Source organism: Suricata suricatta, chromosome 8 (assembly GCF_006229205.1).
Source record: "Suricata suricatta isolate VVHF042 chromosome 8, meerkat_22Aug2017_6uvM2_HiC, whole genome shotgun sequence".
Classification (NCBI taxonomy): domain Eukaryota; kingdom Metazoa; phylum Chordata; class Mammalia; order Carnivora; family Herpestidae; genus Suricata; species Suricata suricatta.
The window spans coordinates 99,481,553-99,509,160 of NC_043707.1; the positions used below are offsets into that span (position 1 = coordinate 99,481,553).

The 27,608-nt window shown below is 39.7% G+C and overlaps 1 protein-coding gene and 1 pseudogene across 4 annotated transcripts; both read left to right on the top strand.

Moving 5' to 3' along the window:
* Positions 1–181: 181 nt before the first annotated feature.
* On the top strand, positions 182–27,504 carry TMEM59 (transmembrane protein 59). 4 transcript variants are annotated; one of them, XM_029949822.1, is made up of 9 exons: positions 182–438; positions 4,143–4,175; positions 5,154–5,259; positions 7,281–7,375; positions 10,157–10,309; positions 11,854–11,935; positions 12,736–12,820; positions 16,065–16,173; positions 26,985–27,504. In XM_029949822.1, exons 1-9 carry the CDS (start codon positions 250–252, stop codon positions 27,138–27,140), a joined length of 1,008 nt encoding a protein of 335 aa, XP_029805682.1. In that variant the 5' UTR covers positions 182–249; the 3' UTR covers positions 27,141–27,504. The 4 variants fall into 4 exon arrangements, with proteins under 4 accessions (XP_029805682.1, XP_029805683.1, XP_029805684.1 ...); XM_029949823.1 differs by having other exon boundaries at positions 183–438; positions 12,739–12,820; XM_029949824.1 differs by lacking the exon at positions 4,143–4,175 and having other exon boundaries at positions 183–438.
* On the top strand, positions 19,485–23,163 carry LOC115300185 (annotated as a pseudogene).
* Positions 27,505–27,608: the final 104 nt, after the last annotated feature.

Consider the following 27,608-nt stretch of genomic DNA (forward strand, 5'->3'; position numbering starts at 1 on the left):
GGTCGCTCTAATACTCGCGATGGTTGGAGCCATCTCTTGTGGCCAACCTAAGAGAAGTTCGTAGACCCGGAGGTGGGGCGGGAGGCGGCAGTTTCGGGGCGGGGGAGAGGGGCTCGGGGCGGAGCTGAGGAGCCGGCGGAGGCGGAAGCGGCGGCCCGAGGGGCGGGGAAGGGGCTGGCCCCGGAAGGCGGAGGAAACCCTGAAAAGAAAACAGCAACAAGCTGAGCTGCTGTGACAGAGGGAAACAAAATGGCGGCGTCGAAGGGGAGCCTCTGGGTCAGGGCCCGACTGGGGCTCCCGCCGCTGCTGCTGCTGACCATGGCCCTGGCCGGAGGCTCGGGGACCGCTTCGGCCGAAGCGTTTGACTCGATCTTGGGTGATACGGCGTCTTGTCACCGGGCCTGTCAGTTGACCTTCCCCTTGCATACCTACCCCAAGGTAGGGCCCGTCCGAACCGGGCTACCACCCCCTCCTGGTCGCCCATCTCTGCTCTCCCGCCTGTCAGCTCTGGGAACCTGGGTGTCGAACCCACACCCTTCAACCGCTATCTCCCACCTGTTTTCTACCCTAATTCTCCCCCACACCCCGCTCCTGCTGTAATTACGGGAAGTTTGTGGTGCATCTACTGTGTAATATAGGCTGGGGGGCGGGGGACACAAAGATGAGAAAGACATCATCTCTTCTGGGAGCCTGCGGGGCGGCTGAGAGGAGGAGAATATGGATGATTAATGCAGGGTCTTCACCTTCAAGGAACGTTAAGGGACGGCCGGGGGCAGGGGGCAGGAGCAGATAGGCAAACAAAAGACTAGTTCATAACCCATGTTTACCGAGCGCTTCTCTAGGCTGGGAGCACACAGTCTGTTCTGGTAGTCAGACAAGTAGACGATTCCACTGTGGTATGAAACGTATTAAGTCAGCCCTAGGAGTTGTGAGACGCCCAGGAAGGGCTTTCTGCTTGGGTTGAATTACTGTGTGCAAGACGCTGCCACCAGGGCTTGGGATGGCTTAGAGAAGCAGCAGTAAGGTTGCTGCCTTCAAAGAACCTAAGCGTTCAGTGCAGAAGACAAGAGGGAATTTGTGGAGCGGGTATAGAAATGAGACTACCCCTGGAGGTGGGGGGTGGGGGGTGACCCCCAGCTTTCACTCCGTGTACACCCGTGGGTGATGTCTTTCATTTAATTCCATTCTACTCCTCAGGTTTTTTGTTTTTTCAGTTTAGGAACTCTCTTTACTCAACCTTGTCAACTGCTTGGTGACTCCCCACCCTTTCCCATATATAATTTTCAGTATATGCTCCCCTCCCTTCACTGCTTTTTTTATAAGCGCTTTTGCTCATGTTACTGGTCTTTTTCTCCTTGTTTTCCCTTACTCTCCTCTGTGCTGTTGGCTTAACCATGTGGCTAGCCTTGTTTGCTCTCTCAAACCCAAGTGACCATGAGGACAGGGCTCATGAAGTTTAGGATGTTCCTTATTGGCAAATACTTTCAGGTCTTTGAAATGAAAAGCTCTCAATGCTTTCACTTCCCCTATGTCTGTTTACTGCAGGGTTTTAACACTGCATGAGGATGACCGGTTTTCAAGAAAAAGTGTAGGAGAGATTATCCTAAAGTTTTCAATCAGACACTCCTATAGCAATCAAGAGAGAAAGGAGAAATTCTGACTTCCAGGCTTAAATCAGTGTGAACTGCCCCTAAATGCACTACTTTCTTCTCTGCTGTATAAACCTCCATTAAGATTGTAGGAGGAAACTCACTAATACTGATTTGGCCTGGCATTGGGCAGAGACTTATTTTGTAACCTAGTGTTTGGTTGTGTTTTTTCCTCCTTTTTGAGATTTTCCTTGCAAACTTGTAGCGTGACCCAGAACGCTGGGAGGCTAATTAAATAATATAAACATTTCTGGAAACTTCAGAACAATTTCTAACAATTGCTGTGATATCTATAAGTCATTTTTGCTTATTCGTTAAAGCTTTTCTCACCAGGAACTCTAAGTCATTTGGCTCCCCTGTATGTTAGATGAACTTAAAATTTATTCACTGCCTACTCTCTGTTAGCCAATGTGATGAGAATTATGCCCATTATCTCTAATTCGAACAGGTATGCAAAGTAGGATTTTACAGTCGAGGCCCTGAAAGGTTAAGTGACTTGCCTAAGGTCACATAGCCGAGAAGTACTGTAGTAATAGGAATTCAGTCCCAAAACTGGCTACAATGTGCTGCCTTCTATTAATAAAGTTATATTAATTTTTTTAATTTACTTATTTCACTGATTTCTGATGGCCCTCTGAATTTTTGTGCTTTGCAGTTCAGGAAAAAGCCATGTGTATTAAAAGAAATTAGATGAATTTAGAAGCTCACATAGCCTTTCAGTCTGCTATTTGCAACTGGAAGAGGCATTTTAATGACTCTTTTTCAGAATTTTTTGTTGCAAGAAACTAAAATACTTTACCTGTTTCTAAGTAATTATTTTAAAATTACTATATAGTTACCATTTAACTTTCCTCAAAAGTGCAATTGTGTAATTTGGGTCCAAATAGGAGAGATCTATGTTATGTTAACAACAAAGCTAATTAGAACCAGCCTGGTCATTTTTGTTTGTTTGTTTAACGTTTATTTATTTTTGAGAGAGAGAGAGAAAGAGAGAGAGAGAGAGAGAGAGAGAGAGAATCTGAAACAGGCTCCAGGCTCTGAGCTGTCGGCACAGAGCCTGACCCAGGGCTTGAACTCATGAACTGTGAGATTGTGATCTGAGCCGAAGTGGGATGCTTAACCGACTGAGTCACCCAGGCATCCCCTGCAGCCGGGTCATTTTTAAACAGAGTGGGAGCTCTGGAACCATACAAACCTGGGTTCCATTCCCAGCTCCACTTTTACTATTTGTGTGTCTTTGATGATCATTTCACTTCTCATGACTTCATTTTGTCAGCTGTAAATAACAAAACAAAAACAAAAACAAAACACCCTTACGCCTAGCAGAGCTGGTGTGATGATTAAAGATAATGCATGTGGCACTCTTATCACAGTGCCCAACATATGACAACAGGTAGTTATTTCTTCTGTTATATGTCATAAAACCCATTTGGTACATATTGTATCAGTGGTGCTGAATAATGAGAATAGTTAGCTTGACTTAGCTCAGGGAAAGAAAATGTGTATATTTATAGATAGTATCACGGAAGTACCTTCTAATTACTTAGCTAGTATTTATTTTGGTGGAGAACGCCATTTCCTTGTGCTCTAAATCAGAGGAGATACATTTTAGATAAGCTTGCCAATAATTTGAGATACATAGAGGATGAAATATTTACTTAGAATAGTAATGTTATCAAGTACATGAAATACTTGGTCGGAATAAGGATGTGATTCTTAATAGCTACCAATTGAGTACCTACTCTGTGCTGGGCATTGTATAATACCTTAAGTGTTAGCGTGGTGCCTGGCACATTGTGGGTGCCCACTGAATATATTATTGTTACGTCTGTTTATTAGATAGTATAGCATAGTATTCATATATTCAGGATATTGTGGATATAAAAGGTATAATCCTCAAGAGTATTGTCCCCAGCTTACAACCAAGGAAACTGAGGCTGTGAGCAAGACTGTCACTTTCCCAAGGTTGTACAGAGTAAGTAGTGAGGCTGAGCTTCAAACCAGGGCTGATTCTTGGACCCTGGCTCTTTTCATCCTGCCATACTCGCTTTTGAAAATGGGACTGGAGGGCTTATTGGCTTGGTTTAACAAAAGAAAACATACCTGAAAGTGAATTGGCATGCAGTAGCTCCTACTAATGAGCTCAAGCTTCCTCTGTGCAATATAAGAAAACATATACTCCAAATACATAAGAGAAATCTTCCGTTTTCCAAAGCTGTAAAAGCTACTCAGGTATGAAATTTATCTTAATTGTTAAAGTTATTTCAGTTTCACCTTAACAGTCAATGCAGCTAGAACTGAGGTCCAAATATACGCTACCTTCAAAGTTGTCTGATAACAGCTGTTTAATGTTTGACTGCAGCCATCTCTTCTTAATGGATTTTTGCTGCCACATACAATGTTACTACTGATCCTTCTGCTGGAAAGAAATGCATACCTTGTGTTGATTGGTTGCTAACTGGTGTATGCACATGCTGTTTGCTTCCTTATTAGGTGCCTGCCAATTTGTACACAGTGGATCACACAGTAAGTTGAGGGGGCTCCCCCACATGTACTGGTTTGTTTCAAATATTGTATATATTTCATCTAAGAAAAGCCTATTGAAGACATGGTCATTAGTCTTATGAAGCAGTTAACATTTTCTGGTAATGAAGAATCGACCCTATCCTGAGCTCCCATAGGTATACAATGATGTCTGTTGTTTTAAACATCTTTTATGATTAACACTACTACCATTTACTGAGCCCCATTTGTGTCCCAGGCACTGTTCTAGGAATAGCTGTCTTCCAGCATTGTTGAGGAGTTTGGAGATAACTTCTAGCTATGATCCCCTTTAGTGTTGAGAAAACGGAGATTTAGGTAGGTGAAGTAAGTTGTGCAGCATCACTCGCTCAGAAGATTTTCATCCGGGTCTGGCTGACCCTGACTTTCTCATATGCCACACTGTTGTTCTTGTTTGTGTTCTCAGCTAAAGTAAGGCAAGTTTAAATAAGCCTCTCATTAAGCATTTCTGTAGATGTGTGCCTCACTTTGTGGGGGCCTTTATGACGCTATTTGCTATGTGAAGCCAGTCATAGTACTTTTTCCTGAGAAGCCCAATGACTTGTATAAATATTTATGTGGCAGAAGTGTGCTGTTCATCCTAAGGTACTTGCTCGCTCATTTCCACCTCTGCTAAATTTCTGATGACGTCACTGTTGTTTTTATTTTCAATTTTTTCTTCATAAAATGTGACCTTGGAATATTGGAAAAGGGTGATACTTTTACCCATGAGGCTTTTTTTGGGGGGCTATCAGTTTTAAAATAAAAAACTAAAACCTCCTTATATGGCAAAGGTCTTGGTCATTACCTGGCCCCTATCATATTTCTTTCTTTCAGTTATAAAATTTTATTGGACCGTTTATAATAAACTCTACTAACTTTGCTTTCTTTTTGACCTTCTTTTCCCTGAGAGAAAAATACTGGTTTCTTTTTGGTAATCCTCCTTCTTCTTGAACTCCCTAGGAAGAGGAATTGTACGCATGTCAGAGAGGTTGCAGGCTGTTTTCAATTTGTCAGTTTGTGGATGATGGAATTGATTTAAATCGGACCAAAATGGAATGTGAATCTGGTAAGATGCTAAGCTAATGATACCAGCAGTATATAACATTGTGCCCTCTTTGGGTTATGTTATGCTCTTTATGGACTTTCCTCAGAAAATGACAAGCATATTGTTTAAACTAATTTCTTGCATATTTTAATTATTATGAAGTCATAATTTTAGCAGCAGCTGCTAGAAATTTCATGGGCTTTAAATTTCATCTGTCGGATTCCCCACTGTATGAAAGTAGAGCATTCCTATGAAACCTTTCATAAGCCAAAATGGCATAAAGCAAAGCAGTCACCGTTAATTTACGTGGAAATTTTTTGAGTGCTCTTAGACCCAAAAAATAACCTCTCTTAGGCTTTTCCGATACTTTAGGGCACGTCTTGCTAACGGATGCACAAAATTAAACGAGATAAAACACAGATGCTCACGCAGTTCAAAGCCATGGAGGCTTGACGCTGAGATGCTGAGCGTAGTTCCCAAGAAGGAGGTGGGTGGTGCCGCTCTTGCCGCCTGTGTGCTGCCTCCGTGGTGGCTCCCTGCGGAACCCACACTGACTGCCTTTCTCACTTTCTTTTTTTAAAAGCACGAATCCTCTCTTGATTTCTTTTGGGTAGCAAAAATAGGTATGAACTTCCAAAAAGTAGGAGATGCTTCTGTTTAGACAATATTTATTTTGTACTATGGCTAGGACACCTTTGTTTAATCAAGCATTTGGTTGAAATGCAGTAGTAATTACCCTTCTCATAACTCATCACTCCCTTTTCAGCAGATAGTATAATTTTCCAAAGCTTTTCAATCATAGGCCAGTTGATTTAGCTCCAAGTTTTTTTGTTTGTTTGTTTTGTTTTGTTTTTACTGAATCGAGCCTTTGACTCACTATTTAATAGTGTATTCTTTGTGGGTCATGCCGATAAAAGAAGTGACCAAAGTCTTTGTCATCTCTTAAACCACTGTTTTTACCTTTTGCTGAAAGAGATGTGTTTAATAAAAGAAACCTGTAATCGAGACAAAATTGACATTTAACTTTTTAAAGAACTGTAATGGAATTTTCTCCATTCATTATGTTATGCTATTTACTCAGTGTAGCAGGAGGTACCTCTCTTCTCCCTCTGATTATGCCAGGACTCCTATCCAGTCTCTTTGACATCATAACCTTACATTTTATGGCTCAGTCTCCTAACTGGCCATCTTTATGTTAAGTTTATTATCTAGCACCTTTGAGGAGTATATCACAAATTCATGACTAGGTTGGAAAGAAATATAAGATCTTTAGAGTGGTGAAGTGTTCTATATCACAGGAAACAAATGGCTAGTGAGCTAAACGAGAGGGTATATACCCATTTCAACTTTAGAATCCTACTGTAGAGCATTTTTTTAAGTTCAGTTTCTCAGAATTCAGGGTATTAGGCTCATTGTTTTGTTTTATTTTTCCTTGCCATGGGAATACCCTTGATTCTCAGCAAAGCAATCTAATTCTTAACAGTAATATCATACATTTGTGAAAACCATTAAAATGTATTGTTTTGTTCAACTCCATGAATTAAGTGATGCTATTTCCCTTTTGAACCTAGAGAAATCAATAGTTGGAGAGGTTAAGCAGCGTAACCCAGGTCACATACACAGCCAAGTGTCTATGGAGCCAAAACTTCAGGATGCCAGAGCAGTGCTTTTTCCACTTCACAAACCTTAGCTGTGAGGAGTCCTTTATTATGAATGTTAGTGTATAGCCTGAGCCTGAGTGTGTAATCAGTAGATTTATACCCAAAACATCTGACATGTGGGAGGTAGAAGATATGGGGTTTATTAAAGATAAACTGTTACCAAATACTGCTATTGCTAGTAATAATACTAGTACCAAATACTATTACTATTACCAGATTTGAAATTCATATTGACAACATGCTTTTTAAGTATAAGAAATTTTTATGTGAAATGCCAAGTCCCTTCTTTTCTATCATTCCCCCTTTTCTTTCCTTCTCTCTTTCTCCTTTTCTCCTTTCCTTTCTCTTTTTCCTTGTAACTTGACTGTTTTTCTCTTACAGCATGTACAGAAGCATATTCCCAATCTGATGAGCAATATGCTTGCCATCTTGGTTGCCAGAATCAGCTGCCATTCGCTGAACTGAGACAAGAACAAGTATGAAACAATACTGCCTTTCAGAATTGCCTGCTTAAATTGCACTGACTTGTATTGAAATGTTTATCGCCCACTTGATACTATTTTAGTGTTATATTTTATAATTAGTTTTCAGCAAACAAATGATATGTTTGCAAATAGAAAACTTGACAGCATAATTACTTTTGTATAATGCTTTACTGTTAAAAGTTCCATTCACATCCATAATCTCTTTTGTCTTTTCTCTTGATCCAGTGATGATATTATCCCCATTTTGCATATGGAAAAACTGAGGCTCAGAGAAGTTGATAGTTCAGAGTCACCTTTTTCCACCCCAACTGTCATTGCCTTACTTCCCTACTTAAATCATTATCATTTCTCATCTGTATTACTAAACTTCCAAATTATTTTCCCACTTTATCCCCTTCTAGTCCATCCTTTAGTCTGTGTTCAGGTATTTATTTTCTAAATGGAGATCTCATCATGTTATTCTCCTCTTGTATATTCTTGAGTACCAGTACCTCCCATTACATACAGGATGAAGTCCAAACCACTTCTCACAGCCTGGCTCCTGATTACATCTCTTATGTCAACTCTTTTCCCCACCCCTCATACTCTGTCCTCCAAACATACTGGGAAAAATTTGTTCATAGGAAATACAGTCACTTGGTAAAGAACTCAAAAGGTAAAAAGAGTAGGTAGTAAGAAATTTCATACCCCTGTATGAACCATTCAGTTTTTCTCCATAAATGTAACAGGTGTTACCAAGACAAAGGTGTTTTATGCATATACAAGGACACATATGTTCTTTCTTTTTTTATAATACAGTATACATAAAGAATGTCTACTCATTTTTTTTTTTAGGGCATAATCCATTGTATGGATATGTCAGTTAAGGAATCTCTTATTTGGAAATCTATGTTGTTTCTAATCTTTTTATTTATGAGCGATGTTGCCTACTTTGCACATTTATATCTGTAGAATAAAATCAGTCAAATTGCTGAGTAAGAGGTATCTGTATTTTTAATTTTGAGAAATAGAACAAAAAGGCTCTTTGTGGAATTTTACCAATTTTTAAACTTAAGATATAATTCACATACTATAAAATTCCCCTTCTAAAGTATTCAATTCACAGTTAGTATATTCACAAAGTTATACAACCATCATCACTATCTAATTCCAAGCATTTTTATCACCCCCAAAAGAAATCCCATACCCATTCCTTTCCTCCTTCCCCAGCTTCTGACAATGTACCACTTTTAATGTAGTTTAAATTTATGTTATTCTTGTTATGAGTAATGTTAAACATGTTTTCTAATTTTTCAGAGTCATGTTTTCCCCCCTTAATTGTATACATAGTGAACAGTTCATAATTTTTATAGTATGAAGAGTTATTACATGCTGTGTTCCTTCTACTCCCCATTCTTCTATTGAATACTTCTATTGAATACTTCTGTTGAATCCCCTGGATTTAGAACAGGTGTCATTTCCTCTGTGAAGCCTTCTTAACCACGTCTTACTGTGGTTTGGGTTAGGTGTCTCTCTTCATACACCTGTATTACCCTGTTTTTAACCTCTGACCTATATAGATTACACAGATTAAACACAGATATACATTGATGAATAAAATATACATGGTCCCTGATACCCTAAAATTTATAACCTCAGTGAATACTTGTTTGGTGAATTAATGAAAGATTTCACAGCTATTCCTGGGGAAATTGGATCATGAATATAGACCTTTTGATTCTAAAAACTGATATATTACCCCATAATGCCTCTCTTTTGAAATACAGCAGAGCCAAAGCTATCTCTAGAGTTCAGCAAATGGTATCCCTCCTTGTGCTCTAGAGGGGCCCACTACTGCTAAATAAGTGAAGAAGTCAGAATTGTAGCTTATGTATTAGTCGCTGAAATATATATACTCCCTTCACCCTGCCCTATTATCAGATGTCTCACGTTTTATGCATATATTCTTTTGATTGATTTTTTTCCTTTCCCCTTTTCTCAGTGTTCATTATAGAATGATGTATTGTTATTTTTATTTTTTAAAAAAATTTTAATGTTTTTTTTTAATTTATTTGTGATAGAGAGAGAGAGTACAAGCAGGGGAGGGTCAGAGAGAGAGGGAGACACAGAATCCAAAACAGACTCCAGACTCTGAGCTAGCTGTCAGCACAGAGCCTGATGCGGGGCTCAAACCCACGAACCGTGAGATCATGACCTGAGCTGAAGCTGGACGCTTAACGGACTGAGCCACCCAGGCGCCCCTAGAATGATTTATTTAAAAATATTTTAGTGTTCATTTAATTTTGAGAGAGAGAGAGAGCATGCATGTGAGCATGAGAGAGGGGCAGAGAGAGAGGAGGAGACAGAGTCTGAAGCAGGCTCCAAGCTCTGAGCTGTCAGCACAGAGCCTGATGCAGGGCTCAAACTCACAAACAGTGAGATGATGACCTGAGCAGAAGTTAGATGCTTAACTGACTGAACCACCCAGGTGCCCCTAGAATAATTTATTTTTCATGAAAACATCAAAGATGAGGACGGTATAATTTGTCTCTCCTGACCTGATTCGGAAGCCTGATCGAGGTGACAGGTAGTTTATATGTGTGTTTGGTGGCAAATTAAAGTACCCTGGGATCTTAAGCTTTATCACAGTTAATTTGCATAGTTTAAAACTGGTGATTATGGTAGAATCACTTGACTTTTTATTCTCTGTCTCAGGATTTGAGGAATCTTAAGTTTGTTCTCTTGAATATACATATATAAAAATAATGTATTTCTTACAATTTTTTTTTTAAGCTCATGTCCCTGATGCCAAAAATGCATCTACTCTTCCCTCTAACTCTGGTAAGGTCATTCTGGAGTGACATGATGGACTCTGCACAGAGCTTTATAACCTCTTCATGGACTTTTTATCTTCAAGCTGATGATGGAAAAATCGTGATATTCCAGGTAATGACTGTGCTCCATCGACTCATCTAAATACTGACAACAGTAAATGTGCATGTTTTAAATGAATGTCTTGGCATAGAGCCATATACATCATCAAATAATAATTACTAATTTGGCCTCCCTTAAAACATTGGGCATCGGGACACCGTGTGACTTACTCTTCCCTCTGCCCACTGGAAGCCTATGGAAGCCCCGTTGATCCTTATCTAAGAAGAATTCTGAGTCGTCTAAATTTCATTGTGTTAATGATGAAAGGAAACCACTAGATATGAGAGATAAGAATAATATTCTTTAAATAATGGCATGTATATATATCGCATATAGATATTAAAAGCAATATGATGTAATTTTTAGCTTTTTATAAAAAGTACTTTTTCTCATACTTCTTGTAAGAGTTTGTTGAAGAAATATATTGCCTCCTAGAGAAGTAACTTTTCTTCTACTTCATTATTTACCATGTGAGGTGGTGATCATATCTGCTTTTCTCGAAGATTCTTAGGTACCAGGCATTTACATACATTATCTCAAATCTTTGCATACCTTCAGGAGGTTGTCTGATCCCTATGTTATTGATGAGGAAATTGAGAGTCTAATTTTTTAAGATCACCCTGCCAGTAAGTAACAGAATTAGGCTTCAGACAGGTCACTTTCTCTCCCAGGCACATATCTCACCCTGCCGTGCTATCTTCCTCTTAATTTGGTAGTTAAATTCCTCAGCTGTACCACAGACTATGTTGTGGCACTTTATCCCAGGGAATAATCAACGTAAACCTTTTAATATTGCTAATAGAGTGGCTAGTGGCTAGTATGTGGTTCTTAGCACTATCCTGAGTCTTGGGTCTTCTATACATAATTTGGTAATAAGTTAAATCCAGAAGGACTTTGTACTCTTTAAATTCGTGAATAAGTTCTGTGTCCTAAAGCTAATTAGCTCAAAGTTTGAGTTGAATCTGAGCATGGAGCCCTTATTCATTCCTGATTAGATATGAGATTAGCTTTGTTCTCTCTTTGTATCAACTTGAGTATAACTAGAATGGAGAAACGCCTACTCCAGAGGGTCTGTGCTACATAGAGGGTATTCAGTATGGAGTATTTAGCTATAATGTATGAATTACTCATACTGAGGGAAGAATGGAATGTTTCAGATGAGCAAAATAGAGATAATACGTGTTTAGCCCGAAATTTCAGCAGTCTGCTAAATTATTCTTTTTTCAACTAGAATTAGAACTCATTTTTGCAGGGTATGATATTTAATGCAGTATGTTGTCATTTGTCCCTGCTTTTTAATTTTTTTAATGTTGTCAGAAAGTTAAACTGACTAAATACTTGACGATGCGAGAAATCTGTTTCTTTGCAAGGCACTGGATCTGATGTTTAGGAAGTGCAATTAAAATATATTGTGGTTAATGTGTTTTATTTTTTATACCATACTTCTGTTACTTTTTCTCAATTCGAATGTTTATACAGATGATGTGTTATAGAACTTGTTACTAAGAAAAGCATAAGAAGGACAAATGGCTTAATTGCTTTCATTATCATTTTAGTCTAAGCCAGAAATCCAGTATGCACCACAGTTGGAGCAGGAACCTACAGATTTGAAAGAACCGTCACTAAGCAAAATGTCCTGTAAGTTTTATTTCCAGTAGCTTGGGATAACAGCATTAGCAGGTCTGGGTGTGGTCTGGAATAGGTTGTATGATTATTCTTACCCTAATAGGAAGTGAACAAGTAATTCCTAAACAGTGGTTCTCAAACTTTAGATTGTATCAGGATCTGGAGAGCTTGTTAGAACAGATTTCTGAGCCCCACTTCCCGAGTTTCCAGTTTACTAGATCTGGGAGAGGACCCGAAGATTTGCATTCCTAACAAGTTCCCAGATTTTGTTGATGGTGCTGCTCAGGGAATCACACTTTAAGAACCAATAATATAAAAACGTGTCATTTGCTTTGAAGGATATTTTGACTATGAACTAGTAAGATATTCTGATATTTCCTAATATGCTAACCAAATAGTGAAACTACCCCGAAAATGTGAGTTCCTGTTCTGTTTACTTATGTACTAGAAATAATTTTTAACTTATAGGAATATAAAACATCCACCTAAAGCTAAGCTCACCTTTTAAAATGTATTAGCTCTTACCTTATTGTAGATACTGATTTAATTAACTTTCTTATTATTTTGTGATTAGAATTAAACAATGTAATTAGAAAGCAATGTCAATAAGAATTTGAAAAAAAATTGGAAATCCATAATGTGGTGAATATCCATTTGGTTTTTAATGTGGCAGAGGAACTTGCATTCATTATCAGTGTATTAGATTACACTTACAAAAGCAACTGGGTGTTTGTCCAGTGAGTATATCTAGGAATAGTCATCTGAAACTAGCTTTTGGGATATAGGATATCATAAATTGTACCTTATTTCAGCAGATCTGCAAATGAGAAGTTCACAAACACATAGGAACTATCTTGAAGATGGAGAAAGTGATGGCTTTTTAAGATGTCTCTCTCTGTATGTATTCCTGTTTATTTATATGTATAGGAGATAAAATCTGGCTTGTATCAGAGAAGCAGTCCTTTTTATTATATTAAAGTTATATTAAGGATACCTGAGGGCTTAGTCAGTTAAGCGTCTGATTCTTGATTTCAGCTCAGGGCATGATCTCATGGTTTGTGAGATCGAGCCCCACATTGGACTCTGCACTGACAGCACAGAGCCTGCTTGGGATTTTCTGTCCCTCTGTCTCTGCCCCTCCCCTGCTCATGCATGTGTGCACACACTCTCCTTCTCTCTCAAAATAAATAAATAAAATGTGCAAAAATAAAATTATATACGCTGCTCAAAAGTAAGAAAAAAATAAAACCAAAAACCAAAAAACGTTTTTAAATCCTTTTCCTACCAAACTTGAACTTTTGGATATTTTAGTTTGTTTAAAAGGTGATACACTACTGTAATAAAACCCAAACGGTTTTTTTTTTTCACGGTACCAAAGCATTTTTGTTCTTGTTAAGATTCCTTGATTTATGTTAAGAAATGTGCTTCTCCAGACGTTTAAAATAAGCTTTAAAGTATGTCTGAACGGTTTGGGGTTGGATTTTTGTTTTTATCTACATGGCCACACAGGCTAGTGAAAGTAGATAAGGGGTGTAGATTAAGGAGGTCTTTGGGTTCTGTACTAACGAATGTCAGCCCTGTGCTAAGGATCCTTAAAGATGGCACGAGAAAGTGGGCAGGTGGGAGTAATGGGGACCTTATGCTCTCCTAGGAAGGAATATGAAGCCTTCTGTAGGTGAGGAGGGTTTTATCAAAATATGTCTCTGCTCCAAAGAGTTCTGATAGGAGCTCTCCCCCTATACCCACGTTCACCCCTCCCAAAAAACGAAGAGAAAGACAGTGGCCCTTAGCACTTACTGATGATTATGTGCTGTGTCAGACAGCAGGCCAGGCACTGGAGGGAAGGTGGTAAGCCGCCGCCCGCCCTCACAGTGCGCACGCCCAGGCACACCGGTCTGTCTCAAGCGCAACATGCAGGAGTCCCAACCGCCCACTTCCCGTCATTTCTTACAATAGAAGTAGCTTCTCCACAGGTTTTATCATGTATCAGTAGGATTATTAGGCACCTAACAATTAATACCTTATACCAAATTCTTTAAAGACTGGATAACAAAATGAAGATTTAACTTTAAATTTTCCCTTCCTTTCATTTCTAAACCTACTTTTGACCTTGGCAGAATATGGGCATTTTTTTCCTCTCTCTAATATTTAGGATCTTTGTTGTAGTTTGCTGTCTTATGAAACCTAAGTAATCACCTAATCTTGAGTTACAGTTTATTCTCAATAATGTACTACCTGCAGCTTATTGGTGACTTATTACCCTTTAGCATTTTGTCATTATATTTTATGTTTGTTCTTTAAATCTAACATTTAGAAGTAATTTCGTAAATGTTTAATTTAGGAAATAAGTAACTTTATAGCTAGAATTTTAGTGCCTAGAAGTTTCTGTACACAAACGTGAATTATAATAGTACTCAACATTTTAATAAAAAATAGTCTTTTTTAAATGCTTTCTTCCCTAGCTTTTCTAAGTCTGCATCTTCTACTCATCCTGCTCTGCCACCGCTGTCTTTTCTAAAGGGTCATGAGGTTTTCATGATGGCACGCAAGGTCACCTGGCCAGTCAGCAGAATCTGGCTCTTAACTGGAGTGCTTTTTATTGTGCTGTGTAGCTGTTATGGAGGTACCCTCAGCTTCTAGAATGGAAATTGAGGCCAACTCATTTTTTCACTTACCATTTCTTCTCAAAGAGTCTGTTATGTGCCAAGAACTGTGTTAGGGACTTGGGACCTAAAGAATTTCAGCCTCGGCGTCTATGGAGTTCTCAGGTCTAATGTGGGAGAGACAGACATGCAACGTGAACAATAGGGGGATTGCTGTGCGCCATGCACACACACCCCTCCTAGACAGAGTTCAGGGAGCGTACCTTCAGAGGGAGGGTTGACAGAGGAGGTAGAAATGAGTCCTAAATAATGAATAGAGAGTTTTGCCAGTTGTAGCAGAAAAACTGAAATTTTTTTTCAGTTATGCTGGCTTCCTACTAAATACATAAAGTATATTGCTTTGTATGGAGAATCGGGAGAGTCAGAGATTTGACCAAACCGGGTGCACAGGAACTAGACAGGAGCAGGCAGGTAATCAAATCTTAGTATTAGCAAGAGGCCTCCACGTAGAGGATAGAAGATCAGATTAGAGAGCTGTGTGAACCCCTGCAAGCCAGTCTGAGGTCTGAACAAGGGGGTGGGCAAGGGGGACAGGAGAGAACAGAGAGAGTTGAGAATCTGAAGGGTTGTTTTCTTGTGGAAATTGAAGCAGCAGATTGATTCTATACTGAGGCCCAGTTTTCTGGCTTAACTAGTCATCCCTGGAATGCAGATATCAAATATCTTCTCATTTCGTGGAAGGAAGTTCCTTAGTACTCAGGTTAGGGCTGGGATATCTAAAGTGGGTGCCTTTTTTTCATGAAAAATAGTTTTTACTGTTATCTTTCTAAATTGGTATACTTAAACCAGCATGTAGGCGTTCCCTACTTTTAGATGCAGTGCACTTTCCAGCGTCCACCTCGTTTGCTGGGAGACAGTGACTGCATACCTTTTCTTTAGCATGTTCAAGTGTTGGCAAACCATCAAGTAAATGGGTTATAGTGTAAGTATAGACCTTTTATCAGGCAGAATTGGATGAGCACAGATGTGAAAATCAGACTACCTGCCTTAAGTATCAGTTTTTCAGAACTGGACTACTAGATATTTAACAATAGCTTGACTTTTTTTTTTTTAACCATTTGGTAAACAATAGGTTAATTATGGAAAAAAAATTCAGTTGCTAATTCTTGTAACTGGCCAACTTTATGATATTTTAAACATAAGAAAAATTTAACTATCTTTTTCCTGAGGTATGCTATCATGGGTACAGAATGCCTCTTAATAGATGCGCTTTTGTAAATTGGTTCATGAGTTCGAGCCCAGCGTCTGGCTCTGTGCTGACAGCTCGGAGCCTGGAGTCTGCTTCAGATTCTGTGTTTCCCTGTCTCTCTGCCCCTCCCCTGCTCACACTCTATCTCAACAATAAATAAATGTTTAAAAAAAATAGGTTTATGGTAGTGCACATGAACTGTTAAATATGTAAGGTTGATTGCCTTTAATTATTAAGAATCGCCTTTTTTTATATGAGGAAATTTTAACATGACTAACTTGTTTTTTAGTAACTCCGGGTGGATTTTAACCACAACTCTTGTCCTCTCGGTGATGGTACTGCTCTGGATTTGTTGTGCAACTGTTGCTACCGCTGTGGAGCAGTATGTTCCCTCTGAGGTAAATTTAATTCTAACCCTTCGGCCATTTGAAGTCTGAGCCATGTGATTTACCGTTTTAAATGCGTTATTTGTTAACTAGAGAAACAAGGCCTCTCTATTAATGGAATGAGAGAAGATGAGGTGGTTTTAATCACGTAGATGGGGGTTGGCACACATGGAAATGGCAGGTTTGGAGCCTAAGAATCGGGGTCCCCAGTTCTCTGTGATGCTAGCAGAGTGACCTATATGTTGGCTGTTGGAGTAAGGTGTCTCTCTCCCTGTTTTTTTGAGCATAAGGAGAACCTGGTGATACCAGTGTCTGCGGTGATATGTAAGAAGGAAGACTTGTAGAACTACTTACAATTTTAAATTAATTGCCCCAGATGTTAAGGAAGAATTGCTGCTTTAGAAGCGACATGGCTGGAGTATTTGATTTTGAGTTAATGTGTGGTGTTATCTGACCCTGAGAGAGACGGAAGAATGACTTCCTTGGAATTAAAATTTAACTGGCCCAAGAAACCTAACTGTGTAAAGGATTTTTGTTTGTGGAAAAGGGTATAATTTGGTGACTCAACTTAGTTTTGAAGAAAAGAGTTACTTATGTAACTACATAGAGAATAATAATGTCTATTGACATCAAATCCAACTGAAAGAAACTGATTTTCTTGTGCCTCCAAAGTGTAATAGAAAAAGACTTAAAAGAAGAAAGAGAAATTAAAATAGAATCTAATAAATAGTTAGCATGTGCCTAGCATGGTGCTTGAACAATAATAGTCGTATCTGAATAGACTATAAAAATAGGTCTTAAGATAAGGTTATACACGAGTAATGATTATGATATTATATTTCATATTTTTTATTAGGATACTATGTGTTACAAGCAGCTAGAAACTGGGACAGGATAATGTTAGTAACTAACATTTGTAGGGTTATTTAAAATGTACCAAGTGTCTTCGTGTATCTTTTATATCTAGCAATACTCTGGAGCAGGTTCTTATCCATTTTATAGATGAGTAAACAGGCTTACAAAGTCTAGGTAACTTTCCTGGGTTTGCACAGCTATGAAAATATTGAGGCTGGAATTCAGCTCATGTCTTTTGACTTGCAACTTCTGTTTTCTTTCCCTGTATACATAACATCTTTCCCGGGGCTAATAAGGTGGCACAAATAATAAATGTATAAAGTGTTAAGGAAAGCAGAATCTATGTGCAGAGATTGTCAGAGAGGGCTTTTGGATAATGGGAGTCTTGACCTGAAATCTGAAAATGGCTAGTAAGATACAGACTAGCAGAGAGAGGAGGTGGATGATTTTCCCAAGTACAGGCAAGAATAAGCTATCAGTGAAGGACGTAAGGAACTGATTTGATTAAAAGAACTTAGGAAGTTAAACAAAATGAATAAAGTTAGGATTAGGAAGAACCTTGAATTGTGGAAGTATTAGAGAATGGGTAAATATCTATAGGACTCATCTGTTTATGATATGAATATACTAGTAACATCCTCTGGCTACATTATCTGCTTGTGTTCTTGTTTAGTTCCATATTTTAATCATTTATTATTCCTGATAGGACTGAAATTGCTTATCTAACATAGGGACGCCTTGGCCTGTTACCTCCTTTTGAGCTGCCCCATGCTCTCTCTCCAAACGGTCATGACAACAAAGCTACAAACCTCTATTACTAAACCTTTGTTGACCCCCACCCACTCTGTAGCACTTCGTTCTTTGCTTTTTGTATGTCAGCACAGCTCCTCCTTACTCCCCAGACTCCCCCTTGTAAAAGAAAGATTCTGTAGAGACTGGGCTGGATGTTGCCAGGAAGGACTGAATGGCTGGCCTCAGGCAGAGTTCACTTTGTAAGTCCGGCACCACCCGCACCCTGGTCCCCAGGCCTGACTGACGTTGAGCAGCACTTTGTCGCAGACACCCCTCTAAGTGTTTTACCTGAATTGGCACATGGAGTCCTTTCAGAATTCCGTGAGATGGCTGCTATTATCATCCCCATTTTCCAGGTAGGAGGATTGCAAAAGAGAATGTTTAATTTCCCCACTGTCACTTATCATAGTGGTAGAACCAGAATTTGAACCCAGGTAATCTGACTCCAGAGCCAGTGCCCTGAAGTTTCTTTAGTTAGCCTGAAATCATAAATAGGAGAGTTGATTATGTGATTCATCTCAGAACTGATCTCTCATGTGCCCTCTTTGACGCTAGGAAGATTGATCCCACCCGGACCACATGGTTCATGGTTTTTGCGCCAGGATCCTCAAATTCTCTCTTATCCAAACAGTTCTTAGATGGACATTTCCTGGTTTATCCTCTCTTATCGCCTTATTTGACTTAGTGAGATGACCGCTTCTCCCTGTGGCTTTGCTTGTATCTTATAAACCCGGGCATCTCTCCCTCCCTTTCAGATGACTCTTGACCTTCTTTTCTGTTCAGATGTTGTCTCTGCTCTGATAAACTCTGTTTTGATTGTACAGCTTTAATTCTGTGAGAAATTCTCTCTCCTGTTTTCCAAGTTCTTTGGGGAAACACCTCGCTGTTCCCACATATACCCCCACACCCTGTGATCATAAAACCTACGGCATCAGCACCTGCACAGAGTCCGGGGGGCAGCTGTCACATTCCCCCAGATACCTGCCAAATGGGTGTGACTTTCTCACCCCTCTTGAACTCTACTGCGAATCCTTAACAATCAGAATTATGGCTACCTTCTCTAAGGACCTGTACGTTTCTAAGGAAATAGATTTTCTAGAAAAATGAATGGAAAACAGCCACTTAGATTCACTGCCTTTAGGCTTTACTTTGTAATGCAAAACCACACTTTGGCTAGGTAATAATATTGTTTTAACTATTGTTTTTTCATGATAAAAATTGTATATATTTAGTGTAGAAATTTGTCAAGTACATATAAAGAAACCAAAAAAAAATCACTCATCATCCAGAACTATCATGGTGTTTCCATCTTAGCAGATTTCTTTTCAGCATAATTTTTAATACATACTATTAATATTTTGTTTCTTATTTTCAAAATATATTGCAGTGTAATGTTCTTTCCCTGGTCATTTTTCCTCTATTTACTGTAAAAATAGCTGAAAACTCAGCATTAGAAAAGTTACTCAGTTTTCTTGGCCAAAAGCCACCTATTTTAAAACTTTACTTTCGGGGCGCCTGGGTGGCTCAGTTGGTTAAGCCTCCGGCTTCGGCTCAGGTCAGATCTCATGTTCGTGGGTTCGAGCCCCGCATCAGGCTCTGTGCTGACAGCTAGCTCAGAGCCTGGAGCCTGCTTCTGGTTCTGTGTCTCCTCCTCTCTCTGCCACTCCCCCTCTCAGGCTCTGTCTCTCTCTGCATAAAAAATAAATAAATAATTAAAAAAATAAAAAAAAAATTTTAAACTTTACTTTCATAAAGCCTTGTCATCGATCTTATTATTGAAACACAAATTGTTTCTGTCCCCTCTCCATAGTAACAGGAGACATCATTTTAAGTTCTACAGGTATAACGCTCGTGTGAGCAATGTTACTTATATTTTGTTAATATTACTTGCATATATAATCCTGTGTGTTTGTCGAAAATGATAAGCCTGCTGCCTGCTGAGAGCCTCTCTTCAGTCCTGATCTGGTATCTGGGAGCTCAAACATGAAATACAAAAAGCTTCATTTTTGGTCATTACAAACAAAGCTTTAAATGGTGGTAATAAAGGTCAGGAGTGTGATCTTCGAAATTTATGAGCAGCTTTGTTTTTCTTATTTAGGGAAGCTCTGTAATAATTTTATCTTTAGCCTGCTTTGCACATAGCAGGTACTCCTCATTTATCATTTGCTTTGCACATAGTAGGTACTCGTCATTTACCAATGACTAGAAAGAGTTGGCAAAAATTTTGTTGGGTTGATCTTAAAGCAGTGTCATTTATAAAGATTTTGATTCTCTTTTGTCTACTTTTTTCCCTATTCTTTCACATTGTTTGTCATTTTTGAAATTTCATGGGATGACGCTTTCTCTTGTTGAGCTATCCATTTAACATAAAGAGTCATCGTTCATAGTGGTCCTTGTCAGGAAGGTCAGGCTTGATGTGTGAGAACAGGCTGTAGCAGTATTGAATTACTCATTCCTAGAGATCAGGCAGAAATTTCTTATTGCAGCAGATGGTGATATAGATGCTGTTCGGCGTTATCATTTGTGTGCTTCCTTTATTTTTTCTTACTTGTCAAGATTGTAATCCTCTGATTTCACGTGGTCAGTTAAAAAGGGTTTTAGCTCTCTTGAGCAACTGCCGTGCAGCCTTGCTGCAGAGTGTGAGCTAGATACAGTCCCTGCCCACCCGGTCGGTAGTGCTTGTAGCTTCTCTCTCTTATGATGCCTGAGGAAGTGCTGCACCATGGAGCAGAGACGGTGGAGACTTTTGCCTTCCAGGCAGAAATTGCCCAATTCTTATTTCTTGTTATCAATACTTTTTATTGCAACAAAGAAATTTTTTTTCGAGAGTTGATCAGTAATGCTTCTGATACTTTGAACAAGATCCACTTTGAGAGCCTGACAGGCCCTTGCAAGTTAAAAAGCTGAAAATTTTCATCCCCAACCCCAAGGAACGCACCCTGACTCTGGTGGACACAGATGTTGGCATAACCAGAGCTGACCTCATAAGTAATTTGGGAACCATTGCCAAGTTAGGCACTAAAGCATTAATGTAGGCTCTTTAGGCTGGTGCAGACAGCCATGATTGGACAGTTTGGTGTTGGCTTTTATCTGGCCTCCTTGGTAGCAGAGAAAGTGCTTGTGATCACAAAGCACAATGATGATGAGCAGTAAGTACGCTTGGGAACCTTCTGCTGGAGGCTCCTTCCCTGTACATGCTGACCATGGTGAGTCCATTGGCTGCGCTCCGAAGTGACCCTCCACCTTAAAGACCAGACACGGTACTTGGGAGGGGCAGGTCAAAGAAGTGGTGAAGAAGCACTCACAATTCATAAGTTATGCTATCACCCTCTGTTTGGAGAAGGAACAGAGAAAGAAATCACTAATAACGAGGCAGAGGAAGAGAAAGGTGAGAAAGAATAAGATAAGGATAATGAGGAGAAGCCAAAGACTGAAGATGTGGGTTCAGATGAGGAGGATGATAACAGGAAGGACGACAAAAAGAAAACGAAGAAGATTAAGGAGAAATATATTTGTCAGGAAGAACTTAACAAGACTAATAAGCCCATTTGGACCAGGAACCTGATGCTATCACCCGGGAGGACTATGGAGAGTTCTACAAGAGCCTTACCAATGACTGGGAAAACCACTTGGCAGTCAACCTCTAGAAGATGAGTTGGAAGTCAGCATTGCTATTCATCCCCCATTGGGCTCCTTTTGACCTCCGAAAGCAGGAATGAAAAGAAAAACATCAAACCCTCCATCTGCCATCTGTTCATTATGGACAGCTGTGATGAGCTGATATGCGAGTATCTCAGCTCCATCCATGGTTGTGGTTGCCTCTGAGTACCTGGCCCTGACCATCTCCTGGGGAATGCTGCAGCAGAGCAAACTCTTGAAGGTCATTTGCAAAAACATTGTCAGTAAGTGCCTTGAATTCTCTGAGTTGGCAAGAGACAAGGAGAATTATAAGAAATTGTATGAGCCAATCTCTAAAAAGTTAAAACTTGGAATCCATCAGGACTCGACTAATTGGCAACTCCTTTCTGAGCTGCGGCACTGTCACACTTCCCAGTCTAGAGGTGAGGTGAGTTCTCTTTCAGAATATGTCTCTCACATGAAGGAGAGCCAGAAGTCCATCTGTGCCATCACGGGTGAGAACAAAGTGTGGCTTGTCAACTCTGCTCTTGTGGAGCAGATGTGGCAGCGGTGCTTCGAGGTAGATGACCAGGCCTCCTGGCATGTCCTACATGCAGCAGCAGCTCAACGAGTTTGATGTCAGTTGATGTCAGTTTGATCTCAGTTACCAAGGAGGGCATCCACTACTGAGGATAAAGAGGACAAGAAGAAAGTGGAGGAGAATAAGGCCAAGTTTGAGAACCTCTGCAAACTCATGAAAGAAATCTTGGATAGGAAGATAGCAATTTCCAGTAGGCTTATGTCTTCACCCTGCTGCACTGTGACTAATGCGCTTAGACAGCTAACACGGAACAGATCGTATCCCAGGCACATTGGAATAACTCTTCAATGGGCAATGGGACGGCCAGAAAGCGCCCAGAGCTCAACACTGGCCACCACATCACACAGACACTGCAGCAGAAGGCAGAGGCACATAAGAATGACAAGCTGTCAAGGACCTGGTGGTGCTGGTATTTTTGAAACTCCACTGCTGTCTTCTGGCCTCTCACTTGAGGCTCCCCGGGCCCACTCCAGCTGCCTCTCCTCGTGGTCAGGCTCGGCCTGGGCATTGATGCAGATAAAGTGGCAGCACATAAGCCCAGTGCTGCTCTACCCGGTGAGATCCTCCCCCTTGTGGGAGGACACGTCTCTTGTGGAAGAAGTAGATTAGGAGTTTCTACTTGCAGGCCTGGTGCCGTCAGTAGTGTCCCCATGGCTTTCCTAGTAATGCTGAGCGGCTCTGGCCTGCCTGCGTCCCTCAGCTGATACCAAGGGGTTTTTTCCTCTCCTATCATTCTAAAGCAGGATCCAAGGGCCTCACGCCCTATTTCTGCCCACATTTGACATTGGGTTTGGATGTATATTGTGGGCTTTTTTTTGTTTATTTTGTTCAAGATTCAAAGTATGCAAAATAAAGAAGATGCACTTTTATGCAAAAAAAGGGGGGGGTTTAAGAAGACTCATAATAACATTCAAGTCAGTAAATCGCATGCATTTGTGAGTAATTTAATATGTGCCAGGTTCTATTCAAGGCACTAGAGATACAATTGAGAATATTATGATCAAGATGGAACAAAGTGAAATGATAAAGGCTTCCAAGTCCTGGGAATTAGAGTAAATATGTCTTAAACTGTAATAAGGGGGCACCTGGGAGTTCAGTGTCAGACTCTTGATTTCAGCTCAGATCATGATCTCTCAGTTTCATGAATTCAAGCCCTGCTCAGGCTCTACCCAGTCAGCCCAGAGCCTGCTTGGGATTCTTCCTCTCTCTGCCCCTCCCCTGGTTCTGCTTTCTCTAAAAGTAAATAAACTTTAAAAAAAAAAACAAAACAGGGGCACCTGGGTGGCTCAGTCGGTTAAGCCTCCGACTTCGACTCAGGTCAGATCTCACGTTCGTGGGTTCGAGCCCCGCGTCAGGCTCTGTGCCGACAGCTAGCTCAGAGCCTGGAGCCTGCTTCCGGTTCTGTGTCTCCTTCTCTCTGCCCCTCCCCCTCTCATGCTCTGTCTCTCTCTGTATCAAAAATAAATAAAACATTAAAAATAAAAAAAAAATTTTTAAACTGTAATAAGCATTATTTTCTAATCTCAAAAAAAAAGAAAATCTTGCTGTTCTGAAGTGTTAAGTCTGATAAGAGTCAGAAAATCAGAAAACAGTGTTAAGTATCACAGCTTTTAAATGCAAATTCTGTTAAGAAACTGAGCTTTAGAGATTTAAGTAACTTACCCAAGACCATGTAACTGGTTAGTGGCAGAGCCAGGCCTAAAGCTCAAATACATTTCATTAATTTATTTTTTAACATGTAGAAGTAATAATGCATGTGACTTAAATTGTCTTTCTTTTCTTCTCAGATAAACCAGTTGATAGTTTAAACAATTTTTCCAACTAGCTACCACTTTTTAACTTTATTCTGATCTTTGATCTTCTATTTTAATTTTATCTTCTGTTTTTTGTTTTATCAACTTTAGACATTATCGAAGGTCTTCCCACTGAAGAATGAGGAACTGGGTTCACTTACACTATCTCCCACCTCACCTTCATGCTCTGATTTTTATAATGTAAATTTTGTATACTTTTAGTGATTTAGTTGAACTCCTCATAACTTCCTTACCTTCTCCTTTCTTCCCATACTCTCTCAATTTTCATTAGTTATCATGACCCTTGACAATAAAATGTAAATATTAATTATTTATATATCCTTCCATGCTTTTCTAATAGATTGGCTTAAAAAATTAAAAAAATTTTTAATGTTTTATTTATTTTTGAGACAGAGAGATTCAGAGCATGAGCAGGGAGGGGCAGAGAGAGAGAGGGAGGCACAGACTCGGAGCAGGCTCCAGGCTCCGAGCTGTCAGCACAGAGCCCGATGCAGGGCTCAACCCACGAATGTGAGATCATGACCTGAGCCGAAGTCGGAGGCTTAACCGATTGAGCCACCCAGGCGCCCCTGGTTTAAAAAATTAAAATCCAGAGACGCCTCAGTGGCTCAGTCAGTTAAGTGTTCGATTTTGGCTTTGGTCATGATCTTACAGTTGGTAGACCCCACATCAGGCTCCCTGTCAGTGCAGAGACTACTTCAGATCCTCTGTCCCCTTCTCTCTCTGCCTCTCCCCCACCCCACATGTGTGCACACTTGCTTGCGCGTGCTCTCGCTCTCTCTCTCTCTCTCTCTCTCTCTCAAAAATAAAAATAGGGGTCCCTAGGTGGCTCAGTCAGCTAAGCATCCAACTCTTGATTTCAGCTCAGGTCTTGATCTCACAGTTTGTGAGTTTGCGTCAGACTCTGCCAACAGCAGGGAGCCTGCTTGGGATTTTCCTTTCTCCCTCTCTCTCTGCCCCTCTCTTGATCATACTCTCTCTGTCTCTCAAAATAAATAAATAAAAACTTTAAAAAATATTAAAAAACATTAAAATCCAGTAGACAGCATTTATAATATGATTATTGCAAATATTCAAAGTAGAACCAAATACAGTGGTGACTAGAGTCACATAAAAGTAAATGTAAACCTGAATTACTTAAAATTTTCGCAAGAGAGGGGCGCCTGGGTGGCTCAGTCGGTTGAGCATCTAACTTCTGTACAGTTCATGATCTCATAGTGCGTGGGTTTGAGCCCCATGTCGGGCTCTGTGCTGACAGCTAGCTCAGAGCCTGGGGCCTGTCTTTGGATTCTGTGCCTCCCTCTCTCTCTGACCTTTCCCTGCTTGCGCTGTCTCTTTCTCTCTAATTAAAACATTTTTTTTAATTAAAAAAATATTTTCACAGAGAATCTTCCAAAGATCTCTGCTTAATAGAACCTCTTACTGTTTTGTTCTAGCTTTCCTCTCATTTTCTAAATCATCTCAACTGCTACTGTTTCTTGTATTTCTGTGTGCTTTGCTTTCTTAAATTCCTCTTTATTTTGCTGGAGTACTTTCTTAAGTAGTTGTTTTCATAAAGGGTACTTGGGTGGTAAACTTACCAAGTTAACACTTTTGAAAAGATCTCTCTTGTTCCCTTATATTTAATTGGAATTTGAGAATGCACCGTTGTCAGAAAGTCAGTATACATCCTGGTTACAGATTGTCCATATGCTTCCACTCATTTCTCTGCACACGTTTTACACTTTCTCCCTGTTCTAGGTAGCTTCTTCCATGTGGATGTTTGAGATCCCTGAAACAGGTCCTGGTCACTGCTTCAAGGTCTAAATGCCGTTTGATTAGAGTCGTGAAAGCATCTCTCGCGCTGTGCCCCAGAGCAAATTAGCGCCTGTTAGTTCTGGGGTTTAAGGAGGCCACGGCATATCAGATTTATGTCCCATCCATCAACCACTGAATCTGTCTGGAAGATACTCCCTTACTGGAAAAGTATAAGGTACTGGGCTGCCTCCTTGTAGAATAGTTGTTGTAACCGTCGGCAGCAGGCTACATGGGAAACACGTTCAAGTAAACAACCATTGTGACAGTCTCTTGTAGAAGGTTTTCACCCCTCCAGAAAGATACCTCGTGCTTATGACTTGTCGCTCCTGCTGCCTCCCAAGCACCACCACCACCACCACCACCCTGAGCCATAGGCGCCTGAAATGTGGTCTCTTGTGAATGACCTCTTTCACCGAGCATACCGTTTTCAGGGTCTGGACCCTCCATCCTAAAGCATGTAGTAGTAGTCATAGATACTTAGCCTCTTGAAAGTGCTCTTTATTCAGCATCTTTTAAAAGTAGCTTTCCAACGTCCAGTACTTCTTGGTGGTTTTGCTCTGTAATCTAGTCAATTTCCCTGTCAATGGTATCCACACTTCAATTTTCAGCTGATAGATTCAGAGATTTGTTGCTGTATGAGTTAACAAAATCCACCCATTTCTTAGTCAAAACTTTTCACTTTGCTTTTCTGCCTTTAGGAGATAGACCTAATCTAAATAAACCTACTTTCAAAAGACCCTAGATATTCTCATTATACTCTAGTTTTTATGATATTTACATTGATCCTGTTTTATGCTTTCATTCTTTTGTTGCAGTATCTTCTTGAATATGATAGTAATGATTTGAGGAGCTTTTTATATATTTCTGAAGACCTTTCTCTCGATGATAAAGTGTTTCATGTATATTCTTTGTTCTACTCACAGCTTTTTACAATATCCTTTTCCAATGTGTCAAGTTAAAACTTATCCCACATCATTTGATCACTCGTTCAGAGAGCTAAGATCTTAAAGGAATCGATCATCTGACATATCTAAATACCCAGAATCAGTGCTCTTGGTTTGACCACACTGGTTCCATTGAAACCTGAGCAATTTTTCTTGATAGTCAGTTGCTGTACCTCTAAGTAGTTTAAGCCGGGACATGTGGAAACGTTTTCTTGGGCCATCCATTGGGAGCAGAATCACTATCAATAACACTGAGTGAAAGCATTCTTCATTCTTGAGGATGTCGGTGGGGTTTTGGTTTTGTCTTACCAAATGCCTGTAGATTAAATTATTATTTGAAGATGTACTCAGAGAGGCTTTTAACTCTCCAGATTACTAATATGCATTGATTTTCTTTTGCAGAAGCTGAGTATCTATGGTGACTTGGAATTTATGAATGAACAAAAGTTAAACAGATATCCAGCTTCTTCTCTTGTCGTTGTTAGATCTAAAGCTGAAGACCACGAAGAAGCAGGGCCTCTGCCTGCAAAAGTGAATCTTGCTCATTCAGAAATTTAAGCTTTTTTTTCTTTTTTAAAGTAAAGGGTAATAGACATCTAAATTTCCATTCCTCATAGAGCATTTAAAAATGGTTTCATTGGATATAGGGCTTAAAAATCACTATAAAATGCAAATAAAGTTACCCAAATCTGTGAAGACTGTATTTGCTGTAACTTTATCTGTAATTTCTTTTCTAGTAATTTAAGAGATGTTATTTAGGATTGCATTTTTATTTTACTAATATCTGTAGCTATTTTATTATTTACATTGTTTTTGTTTGTTTTCTTTCTTAGCCAAATTGTGTGAGCTGATCACTGCTCTTCCCTCCTCCTGCCACGATACTATCTGTTATCTTAGTTAATAAATTGAATACTCAGTACGATTCGATGCTTCTGCTCAGAAGTGGCCCACAGGCTGTATTTTGAAACTTAGCAGGAAATGCCCTTTTATGACACTACATTTTCAGTTGGAGGGACTGAAACCATC

What these genes read in the sequence shown, in the direction of transcription:
- TMEM59 (XM_029949822.1), top strand. Translation starts at nt 250, where the DNA reads ATGGCGGCGTCGAAGGGGAGCCTCTGGGTCAGGGCCCGACTGGGGCTC. An exon ending in CAAAATGGAATGTGAATCTG is followed by an intron (nt 5,260 to 7,280) that starts GTAAGATGCTAA and finishes TTTCTCTTACAG; the next exon opens with CATGTACAGAAGCATATTCC. An exon ending in AGCAGTATGTTCCCTCTGAG is followed by an intron (nt 16,174 to 26,984) that starts GTAAATTTAATT and finishes TTTCTTTTGCAG; the next exon opens with AAGCTGAGTATCTATGGTGA.